Below are 16040 nucleotides of genomic sequence, written 5' to 3' on the forward strand. Positions count from 1 at the left end.
TGTATTTGTATTAAGACTTGTTATATTTTTTCGCTTATTAAATATATCATATTCAAAAAGGCCTTTTTATAGCACGATTGCAAATATATTTTCGATCGAGTTTTCAAAGCACTATATTTGATTGAATTTTAAAACTTTTCATAAGAGGACATAAGATTTTGAAGCAGTGTTTTGTACAGTAACGTCCAAAAGTCAAACAAAACAAACATAACTCCCCTAAATAATTTAAATGTATTTTATTTCACGATATCCGTCACAACGTATACAACCCTTTCTCTTTTTAATGTTTAGTATCCACTTGCCTAGATTCAACTCTATGTTTAGTATTAGTTTTTCAACCAAATTCAAAAGATGAATCATGTCGTACGATAAAAATGACGCAATATTTGTCCAAATTTAGCGGGAATTATTAACTCCCTTGCGTAGAAAATTTATTTCAGGAAAGATAACTCAAATCCAGCGGAAGTCAACTTCAGGCGGTGCTGATGAAAACACAGTAAAGAAAGCGGATCAAACAAGTATTTCTTCTAGTTTGCCAGCGTGTTGTATCAATTTGAAACATGTTACCAAAGGGTTAAAAACTGATGTACGTATTTCAATAAGTAGAATACACAATAATTTCAAAACACACCTATACAATTAGATGAACGAAGTTTAACAATGAAGGGTCTCACATTTTATAAAAATTATATTTTCGTTTTATCATTAAAAATTACATATCACAATATGCATAATGTGAGGGGGTACTGAAGACTGTCTCTTAATTTTTCATTCCTTGTAGAAACCATGCATAAAACTAGGATCTGATATAGAAATTATTTTACTCAAATAATGAATTTAAAATAAGGACAACTGTATCATACTGTAGTCTAAAATCGGTCATCTTGTTAGTTCGTTCTGTATTTGTGTATGTACTTATCACATGGGAAAACTCTGCATTGATGTCACTACGCTAATACCAGCGTTCAAAATAAGTGCAGAATACATTTTTTCTACTCTTCTAAATACTAAAACATTTCTTAAGATATGTCTCCATTGTTATTCAAAAATATTGTACAAAAACACCATTTATCTAATGGCCATTTTATACCTGACATCAGAATGCTTTAAACATTTCAGAACTTCACAAAATCCCTCAATTGCTTTGTGTAATTTCCATTCAGCGCCATCAATTTTAGTGGCAGACAAAAAAGGTCAAGCAAATCGTAATGAATTTTAAAATGCCAAACACCTTACCAGCTTATTTCTTTCAGCGATTTTCCAGCGAAAAATACCCCAAAAAACTCCAAAATGAAAGGAAAACTATATGAAAATACCATTTACTATTTACATTTATTTTTCATAGAATTTTTATTTTGATTCAATATAAAAAGATCAATATTTTGACCATCATGTCCGTAGGTAAATATTCATACAAAACTTGAATGTAGAATATCATGGCTAAAATTAAGGTTTCCTGTTGAATAAACCCCAACATTATTACAAACTATTTCAAAGCAATATCACATCAACAAATAATATAATTGCCTAAGACTTTAAAAAAATCCCCTAATTAACAATAGAACAATTTGATTGGGTAGAATGTTTCAATGCATCACATGGTTTTGAAGCTGTTGGAATTTGAATTTAAACAATCAGTGTCAGCAGTTTTAGTATGGAACAACATTGTTCATTGAGTGACTGAGAAATAATGATGAGTAACCTAGCTTAACCAGACATACAGGGTAATAAAAAATCAAAGCTAAGTCTACAGAAAAAATAAGAAAAAAATGTCCATAGGTGAACAGCTTACCAACATAGCAGGATATCAGGCTAACACAATGTTACAGGTCCAATGATCCTTATTACAATGCCAATGTACATGCTGACCCTTAGAAATTATCCACCTTATTTAAAATAAATATATGCATATAGTATTAAGTTTTTAAATATCTGCATAAAATTGAGGATGAAAATGATGACTACATTGTATGTCAAAGAGACAACAACTAGACCAAGAAGCAGATCTATAATAGGCTATTAGCCAATGGCCACCAATGGGTCTTCAGTGCAGCAAGAAACGAATACTCCAGAGGTGGGCCTTAGCTGGCCCCTAAATAAAGTTGTATAATGTACTAGTCATACTAGTTCAGTAAAACGGACATCATACTAACCTCCAATTTATATAATTATCACAGCCCTTGTATGTCTCATGTTGGTTACATTGTAAGTATTCTGCTCCATTTCCATTACTACAGTTGGAAAATTTATACAATGCTCAATTATCTATTTTAACATGACGTCCTTCAAACGCTTTGAGTACACACCCGTGGTAAAATATGAATATATTGTATGAGCTGATCCAATAGAACGATGACGTCAGAAAATGCATTTTGTTTAAATATACTTTTTCACTTTTTTGGTCATTTGGAAAATGTTGTTTGTGCTGTTTTTAGACCCTTCTACAACGAAATTTGTTTTACATGCACACATATAAAAATTGCAGTTTTTATCCAACGCAGTCATAGGTTTGAACGTAGTTTTCAATTAAGACATGTTTTTATTTTTTCGTTTGGGCTTGTATCATATTTTCCCTCCGGTTTATATGATCTGTTCATCCTATAATGACTTAAAATTCAAGAGTTTATCTAAAAATGAGGGTACTTTTTATATGGCCTTCCAAATACTGTTTCGACCCCTAACATCACTGAATGACATTTATTGTCCGAATTCGGATCTGGTGTACTAAAAAAATATTGACACCGTATGTTTGTGGCATAACATCGTGGCCACAAGTTAATTTTTTTCTGTTTAGTATTAAATTTATATTAAAATTCATTTTGTTACATCTTGTGATCAATTTTATTTGGCAATCGCCAATGGCAGTCTGACAGCAGGGTTAAAAACCATCAGTTGTTAGACCTGTTAGTCAAATGCGTTTTGCCTAAATATACTTTTTCACTTTTTTGGTCATTTGGAAAATGTTGTTTGTGCTGTTTTTAGACCCCTCTACAACGAAATTTGTTTTACATGCACACGTATAAAAATTGCGGTTTTTATCCAACGCAATCATAGGTTTGAACGTAGTTTTCAATTTAGACTCGTTTATATATATATGTATATATATTAAGATCCATTTTGTTACATCTTGTGATCAATTTTATTTGGCAATCGCCAATGGCAGTCAGCAGGGTTAAAGAACATCAGTTGTTCGACCTGAAAGTCAAATGCGTTTTGTTTAAATATACTTTTTCACTGTTTAAGTCTTTTGGAAAATGTTGTTTGTGCTATTTTTAGGTTACGTGTGCATGTTAAACAAATTTCGTTGTAGAAGGGTCTAAAAACAGCACAAACAACATTTTCCTAAAAGACCAAAAAAGTGAAAAAGTATATTTCAACAAAACGCATTTGACATATATATATATGTTCCGGACCATATGAGTATTTGGACCATACGCGTATGGTCATGACCATATGGTCCGACCGTACGCGTATGGTCGGGGTAATTAACACTCTGTTACAGTTTACTTTTAATACTTCAAAATTCTTCATATGGTATGACCGTTCATCAAAAAGACGCTATCATAAAGGTAATTTTATAATTTAATTATAATTAAAAGATAAGCTTAATAAAAATTAGAAGTTTCACCTAGTTAATTTTACTTGTCCAAACTATAATAAATACATTTTATACTTATGGTCATTACCGATGGTCAACATCGATTTGTTATTACGAGTGAATGGCAACATTTCCACTTCAAAAAATAAATTCCAAAAATGAATTGAACAACATTACACAATTAAGAAGTTACTGGAAAGTAACATAGTTTATTTAAGCGGTTTGTGAATATTATTCATGTTACGATATTAGAGATCTAGAGCTTCTTTAAAAAAAAAAAACGTAGTCATCGGAATGGCTTAAGACCTCGGTGTCACTGTATACAGAGCTACAAAAAGGCTAGCTTTTCACCCACAAACAACAGGTGTAAATGAAAAGGATCGTGCACAACCAAGACTTGCAAATGTAAAAAAAACTATGATACCGTATGGAAATAAATGTCACCCAAGCCTACATGTGAGAATATAAGTTACGCTGAAAACAAACTATGTCATCAATATTTAATTTTTACGTAGTATTTGTATTATATAAATATACATTGTCATGTTACCATCATTTTTTTTAGATAAATGTTTTTTTATAATGTAATTTAAAAAATATTTACCTATATGGTCCAAATACTCATATGGTCCCGGCCCGTTAATAACCAAACGAGTATTATACTCATATGGTCCGACCATACGCGTACGGTCGGACCATACGCGTATGGTGGGACCATATGAGTATACGCATATGGTCATGACCATATGCGTATGGTCCAAATACTCATATGGTCCGGAACATACATTGTATATACAACTCGTCTAAACATCAACCCAACAATGTTAGATCTCTTAATTTGCTTTCGCAAATTTTTGGTTCTTACCTTGTCGGGATTCGAACCCATGCTACTGTGATATAGTGACACCAAATTGCCTGCACTGCAGCCGTCCCGCTAGACCACACAACCACCTGGGCTCTACTAAAATAGAGCTTTCACTGGTCGTGTGTTACCTTTCCTCGTCAGTTTTAATCTAGCGGCGTACTCGGTACATGATATATGAGGCATGAAGATGTCATTGTTACAGATCAGCTAAATTATCTATAGTAAAGGATCCTACAAATTAATGTAAGATACAGTCACAGAAAATAATTATATTTATAAGTACGTCTGAGTCGGTGACAACTCTACAACAGATGTATTCATCGGATCGCCATCAATGATGGTGATACATGGCTGTGTACATAATGTATATACAACTCGTCTAAACATCAACCCAACAATGTTAGATCTGTAAATTTGCTTTCGCAAATTTTGGTTCTTCCCTCGCCGGGATTCAAACCCATGCTACTGTGATATTGTGATACCAAATCGCCTGCACTGCAGCCGTCCTGTTAGACCATACGACCACCTGGGCTCTACTAAAATAGAGCTTTAGCTGGTCGTGTGTTACCTTTCCTCTATACAATGTATATATATATATATTAAAGTAAATGAACTAAAATTTTAAAACAAACACAATGTACAAGACTAATAAAGGCCAGATGCTCCTGACTTGGGACAGGCTAAAATATGAGACAGGGTTAATTATACATATTTTGTGAGATCTCAACCTTCCCCTTTAATATCTTTAGCTTATGTAGAAAAACAAACACACAGTATATGCACAATAAAACTCAGTTTAAAAGAAGTCCAATGTCAAAATTTGTAACAAAAGAAACTAAGCAAAATTTATATATATATTTTGTAGGAATGTAACATTTACCAGACAAACAGACACACAACATAATGATCAGTTAAGTGAAGATGATAGTTTTAAAAGATCGAGTTGCACAGATTTATTATACGCATGGATTATTCTGTGCCTCACATCCTGTGGCAATCCTCACAGCCCTTGTATGTCTCATGTTGGTTACATTGTAAGTATTCTGCTCCATTTCCATTACTACAGTTGGAAAATTCATACAATGCTCCATTATCTATTTTAACATGACATCCTTCAAACGCTTTGAGTACACACCCGTGGTAAAATATGAATATATTGTATGGGCTGATCCAATAGAACGATGATGTCAGAAAATAAGCATTTTAAGGGAAAATACACGCTTTGTGAAGCTGAAAATCATCACATAAAGGAAACGTAAACCAACAATGCTAAAATGTGTTATTATGCCATTGTTTGTATACAAATTAGAAAAGTTATCAATTACAATCATCCAAACCTATCTAAATAAGTTATTGTGAATAGTTTGAGCATGTCACTTATTCAGTTTGCTCCTTTCTTTTACGTCAATGTAATAGTGCGTTTATTTATGGGAATGGCAAATAATGGCTTAAAATATTTGTCATAAAGGGCCAACCCCGTGGTAAAATCACGATATATTCAAGCCTCCATTATTTATTTCTTAATTTTGTTCCTGTCTTGACTTAAAGTTCTTTGTGAGATGCTTTTTTTCTGCAGCACAATATTAAAATGTATTTATTTTTACCAATTTAAAGTTGTTGAAATTTGTGAAATCCAAATTGTTTAAACCATGAAAATATATCTATAATGTATACTTTTTACAGCTATCCCTTGATATATGTTCCATTACCTGGGACAGTACCTAAACATTATACCACACCTGTATCTCCTGACACACAACCTTATCGCACAACAAAGGGAAGTAATGGAGAGGAAGAAGGGAAAATGCAGCCTCACTGGGTAAATTATTCCTAAATGTATTTTGTACATACCGGTCTTCCGTGAAGCCAAAGTTGTAAAAGTACATTCACCAAGAGGCACCAATTAATTACAAACCAATAACTAAACTAAATGAACTTATAGATGATTTCAAACAGGAATTTGAAACATAAAGGAGACAGTTGGATGCTGTTTTTCCCATCTTTACAGAAGACTATATTTTTAAAAACCTCTTCCAGCAAAAATGACCAAACAATTTTCATATATATATTTATATTGGCACTGTGGTTTTGATCATCTACTAACATCCAACAAACAAAATTCAAACTTTTTGCAATAATTAATAGAACCTACATGTATATATTTGAGTTGGCAGTGTTTTTATGTCCCTTTCTTAGGCTCAGTGGGCATGAAGGGTAGCCCTTGACAGCCTTTCTGTCTGTCTCATTTTTATTCCACACTTTAATTTCTGATTGCATCATGCAAATTTTATGAAACTCAATAATGGTAAGAATCAACATTAGCAGACAATTGGAATTTGGGCAGAGAGTTGTGTACCATTCCAGAGTTTTTCTCATTATAACTTGGAAAATTGCACTCCAATTTTTATTTGAAAAGCAAAAATAAACAAAACTGGATGATATCAGTCATCAAGTTTTTTTAGTATGTTCTCGTATGGCTCGAAGGACAAAGTGAGCTTTTTTCATCACTTAGCCTCCGTTGTCGTCCATCGTCGTTAACTTTTACAAACATCTTCTCCTCTGAAACTACTGGGCCAAATTTAACCAAACTTATACACAATCATCATTGGGGTATCTAGTTTTAAAAATGTGTCCAATGACCTGGCCAACCTTATAAGATGGCCGCCACGACTAAAAAAATAGAACATAGAGGTAAAATGCAGTTTTTGGCTTATAACTAAAAAAACAAAGCATTTAGAGCAAATCTGACACGGAGTAAAATTGTTTATCAGGTCAAGATCTATCTGCCCTCAAATTTTCAGATGAATGGGGCAACCCTTTGTTGGGTTGCTGCCCCTGAATTGGTAATTTTAAGTAAATTTTGCTGTTTTTATACGACCGCAAATTTTGAAAAAAAATTCGTCGTATATTGCTATCACGTTGGCATCGTCGTCGTCGTCCGAATACTTTTAGTTTTCGCACCCTAACTTTAGTAAAAGTGAAAAGAAATCTATGAAATTTTAACACAAGGTTTATGACCATAAAAGGAAGGTTGGTATTGATTTTGGGAGTTTTGGTCCCAACATTTTAGGAATGAGGGGCCAAAAAGGGCCCAAATAAGCATTTTCTTGGTTTTCGCACTATAACTTTAGTTTAAGTTAATAGAAATCTATGAAATTTTGACACAAGGTTTATGACCACAAAAGAATGGTTGGGATTGATTTGGGGAGTTTGGGTTTTAACAGTTTAGGAATTAGGGGCCAAAAAAGGGCCCATTAATAAGCATTATTCTTGGTTTTCGCACAATAACTTTAGTTTAAGTAAATAGAAATCAATGAAATTTAAACACAATGTTTATGACCACAAAAAGAAGATTGGTATTGATTTTGGGAGTTTAGGTCCCAACAGTTTAGGAATTAGGGGCCAAAAAAGGACCCAAATAAGCATTTTCTTGGTTTTCGCACCCTAACGTTAGTATAAGTAAATAGAAATCTATGAAATTTAAACACAAGGTTTATGACCATAAAAGGAAGGTTGGTATTGATTTTGGGAGTTTTGGTCCCAACAGTTTAGGAAAAAGGGGCCCAAAGGGTCCAAAATTAAACTTTGTTTGATTTCATCAAAATTGAATAATTGGGGTTCTTTGATATGCCGACTCTAACTGTGTATGTAGATTCTTAACTTTTGGTCATGTTTTCAAATTGGTCTAAATTAAGGTTCAAAGGGTCCAAAATTAAACTTAGTTTGATTTTGACAAAAAATGAATTGGTTGGGTTCTTTGATATGTTGAATCTAAAAATGTACTTAGATTCTTGATTATTGGCCCAGTTTTCAAGTTGGTCCAAATCTGGGTCCAAAATTAAACTTTATTTGATTTCATCAAAAATTGAATAAATGGGGTTCTTTGATATGCCAAATCTAACTGTGTATGTAGATTCTTCATTTTTGGTCCCGTTTTCAAATTGGCCTACATTAAGGTCCAAAGGGTCCAAAATTAAACTAAGTTTGATTTTAACAAAAATTAAATTCTTGGGCCTCTTTGATATGCTGAATCTAAACATGTACTTAGATTTTTGATTATGGGCCCAGTTTTCAAGTTGGTCCAAATCAGGATCTAAAATTATTATACTAAGTATTGTGCAATAGCAAGTCTTTTCAATTGCACAGAATTGTGCAATGTCAAGAGATATCTAATTTCACAATATTGTGAAATAGCAAATTTTTTTAAAATTAGAGTTATCTTTCTTTGTCCAGAATAGTAAGCAAGAAATATCTTATTGCACATTATTTTGCAATAGCAAGAATTTTTTTTAATTGGCGTTATCTTTCTTTGTCCAGAATCAACTTAAATCTTTGTTATATACAATGTATATTCACTTTTTACTACCAACTGATAAATTTAAATAATCTTTACCATTCAGTGATAACAAGCAGTTTTTTTACATCCTAATATTGTATGATGTATTTAAATGAGTAGTTATTGTTGCAAACTCCATTAGAATATTTTAATTGAGATTAGTTTTGGAATAAGGGAAAGGGGGATGTGATAAAAAAATTGGGTTCAATTTTTCTCATTTGAAATTTCATAAATAAAAAGAAAATTTCCTCAAACATTTTTTTGAGAGGATTGATATTCAACAGCATAGTGAATTGCTCTAAGAGAAAACAAAAAGTTAAGTTCATTAGAACACATTCATTCTGTGTCAGAAACCTATGCCGTGTCAACTATTTAATCACAATCCAAATTTAGAGTTGAATCCAGCTTGAATGTTGTGTCCATACTTGCCCCAACCGTTCAGGGTTCAACCTCTGCGGTTGTATAAAGCTATGCCCTGCGGAGCATCTGGTTGGTTATTATCTTGAATATTATAATAGATAGAGATAAACTGTAAACAGCAATTATGTTCAGCAAAGTAAGATTTGCAAATAAGTCAAAATGACCAAAATGGTCAGTTGACCCCTTTAGGAGTTAGAGCCCTTCATAGTCAATTTTTAACAATTTTCATCAAATTTGTAAATTTTTACTCAATTTTTCACTGAAAATACTGGAGCAATTGCATTATAGATAGAGATAGTTGTTAGCAGGCCAGCAAGAATGTTTAGTAAAGTAAAATGTACAAACACATTACCATCACCAAAACACAATTTTGTCATGAATCCATCTGCTTCCTTTGTTTAATATTCACATAGACCAAGGTGAGCGACAAAGGCTCTTTAGAGCCTTTAGTTTTATATATCAAACAATGGTTGTAATATGGAATTTCCTAAAAAAAATCATGAAAGTTATTCTGACAACAATTAGCAGTGGAATAAAGAATTAAAAACCAGATTATATTTGTTCAGTTTAAAGGTGAACCCCTAGGATATATCCAGCAGATTGTAGTCAAGGTGGCAGTGTCACCATGGAAACCAGATACAATGACACCTAGCGATGCTTACAGATCACCACTAAGTAAAGTGTTCCAGCTGATAGATAAAATCAATCATTTTCAGTACAATGATGGGTAAGGTTTTATAATCAGTATTTTTTTATTGCTGTGGATTCATTTATTTTCGTAGGTACCAATTTCCATGGATTGATGAAAACTTGCATTTTCTTGGATATTTGATTTCACAGTTTTCACAAAGGATGCATATAAACCTATATGAAATTTGTCATTTGTTGAACATTTCAACTTGTGGTTCAATTGTATCCAAGAAACCCATCAGAATTGGTATCCAACTTATAATAATGAATCCACAGTAGTTATATCGTATTTCATTATCGGTATTTTTGATGTAGTTGCATAGTTCTAATATTTTGAACTTTACTCTTATCGTCCTTTGTAAAAAAAAAAAAAAATCTCTGTGGTATCTTTATAGCATGCTCCTCTTTGGTGCCTGATGTTGTGGATTTTCCAAATTTTAAAAAGACTTGAGAATTGGTGTTTCCTAGCTCTCTCCTATATGTATGCAGCATTAAAAAGTAAGAGCAAAGTGATTGTTATCAAACAATGTGTTCTATTTGATTGACATGTCTTCATGGGGATTGTTAGCTTTATTAACTAATATATTAAAAAAAAACAGTGCAGCTTGTTAATCTAGTAGCAAGCAGAGTTCTTATACATATAACATTAAAATGTTCTCCATCTTGTGTGCATGTAATACAATTTTGGTTACTGTATAACAGAACTTTCTTGTAAACAGAACTAACTCTAAGAATTGTATATAACTTTGTTATATTTTTTCAGTAGTGGGGAATATTATTCCTTATCAGATATTTGTTTCTGTGTATAACTCTGTTCTATTTTTCAGTAATGGAGAAGGTTATTCCATATCAGATATTTGTTTCCGTGTATCAGAGGCTACATCAGCTAGGTACATCAAGGACCTCCTTCCAGAATATTCCTGTATGGTTTTATCTCCAGCTAATCTATGGCAGACCAATCCTCAGAAGTAAGTTAATATAAGATCAAAACACTTTTCATTTAGTTTTTACTGATTCATGTAAAATTCTATATTATAGGAAAGCATATAACTGACTTTTTTCTGTCTGTCTGTCTGTCTGTCTGTCTGTCTGTCTGTCTGTCTGTCTGTCTGTCTGTCTGTCTGTCTGTCTGTCTGTCTGTCTGTCTGTCTGTCTGTCTGTCTGTCTGTCTGTCTGTCTGTCTGTCTGTCTGTCTGTCTGTCTGTCTGTCTGTCTGTCTGTCTGTCTGTCTGTCTGTCTGTCTGTCTGAAACAAAGTTTAAACATTCTGCCAGAATATAATTATAAGGAGATGAGGTATGATTGCAATGTCAAAATGACACAAATGTAAGCAATTATATTATAAGTCTTATTGGCCTTCAACAATTAGCAAACCCCATACTGCATAGTTAATTATGAAAGGGCCAACATGACAAAGTGTGAAACATAACAGTTTATACTTTTTTTGAATTTAAGTTGGTCAATTTTCCTAACAATAACTGTAAATGTTTTAACATTATCATCTTGAAATGAAAAATTAGTGTAAACAGGTTATCAACTGACTTCTGTAAATTCAGAAATTATTGCCATGCTTTTGTCAATTAGATTTATGCAACTGGCTTAGAATCACAATAATAAAAACTCATTTCAAAGTTACTTTACTGGAAATGTTTTACCTTTTCATAATCTGTGATGTAAAAAGAGGTTAATGTTTAAAATTATATTTATCTTAAATATTTTTTTTCAGATTCCGAGATGACGAAGTTTTGAGGACTATCTTTAAGAGGCATGGTCAAGCTTTAGAGACTCCTCCTTATCCTAAAGGTAATGTTGTTCAGGTTATAATAAAGAACAGTAGAAGTTTTTGACATTCATCTTTCAATATGTGTTACATGTTTACAAATCTCAAAATCCCTTGACAACATCGTGACTGCCATATTACGAAGCCAAATTTTGTTATTATAAGGGAAAAATTTGAAAAATCCTTCTGATGGTAGACAAAACTTGGTTTAATATTTATGGTAATGTTTTTTTTCTGTTTCAGACATACTGTTTGGATTGCCATGGACAAACACAGGAATCTCCAGATATTTTATCAGAAACAAACAAAGAACAATATCTTATGCTGTCACCTTAGTCCTTAAGAAATATGATCATAAGTATGTAATACTGCTTCTTTCAAGTTATGATTATGATAAAGGGTATAAAATTACAAGTTGTGTTTTCTTATTTAAAAAAAAATCAACATGTATGTCTGTCACTCCTAAATTTAATGTGTTTAAACTCTAAATAATAACAAATACAAATTGGAGAGATAAGATGGAATTAGATTCTTACTTGTTGCACCTATAACTACCTATGTATATCAAACAAAACAGTCTACAGAAATTATAGTGGCATTGCAAAACTTAGAAAATTGCTGTCAGAATTTTATAATAAAGTTAAAATCTATTGTTCACTTCTGATTTGGTAAAAACAGCATACAATTGTAGTCAATGGGTTTAGGATTGATTTGATACAGTCAAAATATGATAGAAATTATGAGACATATTAGTTAATTGACAATACCTTTTGAAGTTGTTATTTATATTTTAGAAGATCCCTCAATGAATAGCTCTGTCTGATTTGAACTAGTTACGATATAGTTCAAGTCGGGCAGTGCTATTCATAGATATTTTATGTATTAAACGTGTATATTAATCTTGTACATAATATACTTTAATTATTATAAATAACATCTTTTACAGATTTTTAGATGCTTTAAAGAAGAAATTAATAGACTGGTACCCAGAGACTGTAAACAATGTAAATTTGACAGAACCAGTCAACATTGTACATGTTCACTACCAAGAAATTAAGTTCATGTCGGAGTATACATACCTAGTTGTCACCTACATTGTGTTGTTCTTGTACTTGTATTTTTCTGTCAGTAAGTTATTAATTTTGTTTCATATGTCACTGTTAATGAATGAATAAGGCTATGAAATTCATCATAAAAACTACTGAAAGTTAAAGAGCAGTCCATCTATGATGACATTAAAGTCAAATAAGTCTTTCACTGATTGCTCATAGCATGCAAAAAGGTCAAAATATCCATATGAAATAGATGACACTTCCTGATATTGAATAACAAGGATTGAGTGTAATACTTAATGTTCTACTCTACTGAAACCTGCAAAGTTATAATCTGTAAACCAATGAATTCAAGTTATTTTAAAGGGCTTATTTTGTACCCCCGGTCTTATAATTAATTTTTAATGATTGTTAATATATTGTTATGTGTTATAAGAAGAAGGTTAACTATATGATAATAAGAGTCATCATGATAAATCAATTGATTGTTGTTATCAGAAGTCTTTGTCCCATATCAAAAACTTTACATATTTTCAACTTTGGTGGAATAAAAAAACCAATTTGTCTCAAGTATGAGTTAACATTAACAGATTGGAAAAAACTTTCATTGAAAAAAGAAGTAAATTAAACCAGTTCTGTAAAATAATAAGATGAATGATAATACTTTTTTGTGTTCCAGGTAAAATAGATATGGTGAAATCCAAAGGAGGATTAGCATTTAGTGCAGTGTTTACTGTGGTAGCTTCCCTTCTCATGTCAGTCAGTATCTGTACTATGTTTGGGTTGACACCTACTCTAAATGGAGGGTAGGTATTGAAAAGCTCTAAAAAGATATGTCTTGCTTTTTAATGCAAATTTAATTGATTTTTCAATCATAAGATGTAAAACATTAAAATGTTTTTATATTGACTTTAAAAACTTATTTCTCTTAATGTTTTTCATTGTTCTGTTAAAAAAAGTATTTTTAATTGAAGCACTGAGAATAAAGTTGTATCAGTTTGTATTTAGTAATCTTGCATATGTAATGTTATTTATAGCGAAACTTTATAGACAGATTACATGAAAAAATTTACTTACTTTTTTTTAGGGAGATATTTCCTTACCTTGTTGTACTTATTGGTGTTGAGAACATTCTGGTGATTACAAAGTCTGTTGTATCAACCCCTGTAGATTTAGAGGTCAAATACAGGATAGCTCAAGGTCAGTATTGAAACTTTATGTATAATAATACAAGAAATACTTTATATTCTCAAGTATTGTAAGGAAAACAGATGTTACATATGTATAACTCAGACTAAATTACACTCAAAGACAAGACAAAATAAATGCTATAAAGCTTATTTTTAAATGCAGTAAAATAAAAGAAAAAATTATTTTTCTGTCTTATTATAAATAGCTTATCATAAACTTATTAACACATATTTTTTTGGATTAACTGTGCCTTCTTTTCGAATGAGTTAGTACATTAAAGAAAACATGTTATCATTTTATTTTTTTTATTTACCAGGTATAAGTAAGGAAGGTTGGTACATCACCAAGAACTTAGCAACAGAACTGATGATTGTAGTTGGAGGTTTTGTAACTTTTGTTCCACAGATTCAGGTAATGTTAACCTACTTTGTAGTTCATAGGTCGTTTTCTCCAATTTTTCATTTATCGAGATTAAAAATTTGCCTATCTCTTTTCTCATGCTTCAGACTCTTAATTATTTCTTGAAGTTCTTTAGATAAAATTTTTAAAAAAATCAGGAATTACAACAAATAACCAGGAGAAAAAAGTTTTTTTTCAAAGCTTTTCACAACTTTTATTAAGCAAATGTCCCTGAAAAAAAAGCTATCAGTCAAGTCATAGAACAGTTAAAAAATGCTAGCTTACTTAATCTGCAAGTTTAAGTATGACTCATTCATCCTTCTGTGATACTCTAATGGAATTTTATATTCTAAATTCATTCTTTTTCTTTTATTTTTCTGGTTGCACAAAGGGTAAAACCAGCTTATAAAAATATTGAAAATCTACATCGGCAATTATGGAAATGTTGTGGAATCTTGAATTGTCATCCATTTTTAACAAGATTTCTAAGGGAAAATATCCATTATTCTAACATGACGTCCTTCAAACGCATTAAGTACACACCCGTGGTAAAATATGAATATATTGTATTGGCTGTTCTGATCGTACTCCCACGTCATATGTTTTTTATGAATGAAGTACCAGACGTCTTAAAATGATGACGTAATAATTTAAGCATTTTACGGGAAAATACACGCTTCTGATACCGAAAATCAACACAAGGAAACGTAAACAAACGATGCAAAAATGTGGTATAAGCCCATTTTTTTATACATAGAAGACATATAAGTAAATTATCATTAAAATTCATCCAAATCTCTCTAAATAAGTTTAGTAAATAGTTTGAGCATGTCACTTATTCTGTTTGCACCGTTCTTTTACGCCAATCTACAAGTGCATTAAATTATGGGAACGGCAAATATTTGCCTCCACCTAGAGCACTTCGATCCAAAAGAATTGCTGTATTTGTCCTATTAGAATCGAAATAATTCATGGGGGCTTGAATATATCTAAATTTACCACGGGTTGCCCCTTTATGTCAGTATTTTTAAAATATTTGTCATAAAGGGCCAACCTGTGGTAAAATCACAATATATTCAAGCCCCCATGAATTATTTCTTAATTAATTTTTTGATGAACAACAAAAAGTGTCCATGAAATAACCTTAAAAACACTCTGACAAAATCTTTTCACCTTTAGATATGTTGCTTCCTGTGACTGAATGAAGATCAGTAATAATTTATACATTTTTGAAGACAATTTTTGAAAAGTATCTCTTTTTAATGATTTCTTCCAGGAGTTTGCTGTATTTGCATTGGTTGGTTTACTGACTGATTTCTTCCTACAAGTTGTGTTCTTTGTCACAGTTTTATCTGTTGATATCAGAAGAATGGAAGTAAGAGATTTATATTTCATTCTTTTATTACAATCAACTCTGTCTTTCTATAGTAGCCATTATAGTTTTGTTAAATAATCATCATGATGTTTGCATTATGTTATATTGACATCACTTCTTTTTATCAGTTCATTTTCTTGAAATTAAATAATTTAATTATTAAATATGATATCACAAACAATATGTGTATGTTGGTGACATATACATTTTGTGAGTATTTTACACAGTTTACCAAGAGCTGGTATGCTGTCGTTACTGTAGCTAATGATAAATGATAATTAGATAAAAAAAATATCCAAATTGAGGGGAGAGTCTTTTATATTACATGAACACTT

At 31.6% G+C, this 16040-nt stretch overlaps 1 protein-coding gene across 1 annotated transcript in view; it reads left to right on the top strand.

The window, feature by feature from the left end:
* The first annotated feature begins 426 nt into the window (after positions 1 to 426).
* The window catches only part of LOC134706842 (sterol regulatory element-binding protein cleavage-activating protein-like), a 31377-nt gene continuing 15763 nt past the window's right edge, over positions 427 to 16040 (top strand). The window contains exons 1-12 of the mRNA XM_063566152.1: positions 427 to 586; positions 5329 to 5497; positions 6147 to 6282; positions 9786 to 9946; positions 10737 to 10877; positions 11635 to 11711; positions 11932 to 12046; positions 12635 to 12816; positions 13420 to 13546; positions 13828 to 13940; positions 14248 to 14342; positions 15607 to 15705. Coding sequence (XP_063422222.1) covers positions 5385 to 5497; positions 6147 to 6282; positions 9786 to 9946; positions 10737 to 10877; positions 11635 to 11711; positions 11932 to 12046; positions 12635 to 12816; positions 13420 to 13546; positions 13828 to 13940; positions 14248 to 14342; positions 15607 to 15705 — 1359 coding nt within the window. The 5' untranslated portion in view covers positions 427 to 586; positions 5329 to 5384. The remainder of the gene's footprint in view (positions 587 to 5328; positions 5498 to 6146; positions 6283 to 9785; positions 9947 to 10736; positions 10878 to 11634; positions 11712 to 11931; positions 12047 to 12634; positions 12817 to 13419; positions 13547 to 13827; positions 13941 to 14247; positions 14343 to 15606; positions 15706 to 16040) is intronic.

This window comes from Mytilus trossulus, chromosome 2 (genome assembly GCF_036588685.1).
Source record: "Mytilus trossulus isolate FHL-02 chromosome 2, PNRI_Mtr1.1.1.hap1, whole genome shotgun sequence".
Lineage (NCBI taxonomy): Eukaryota > Metazoa > Mollusca > Bivalvia > Mytilida > Mytilidae > Mytilus > Mytilus trossulus.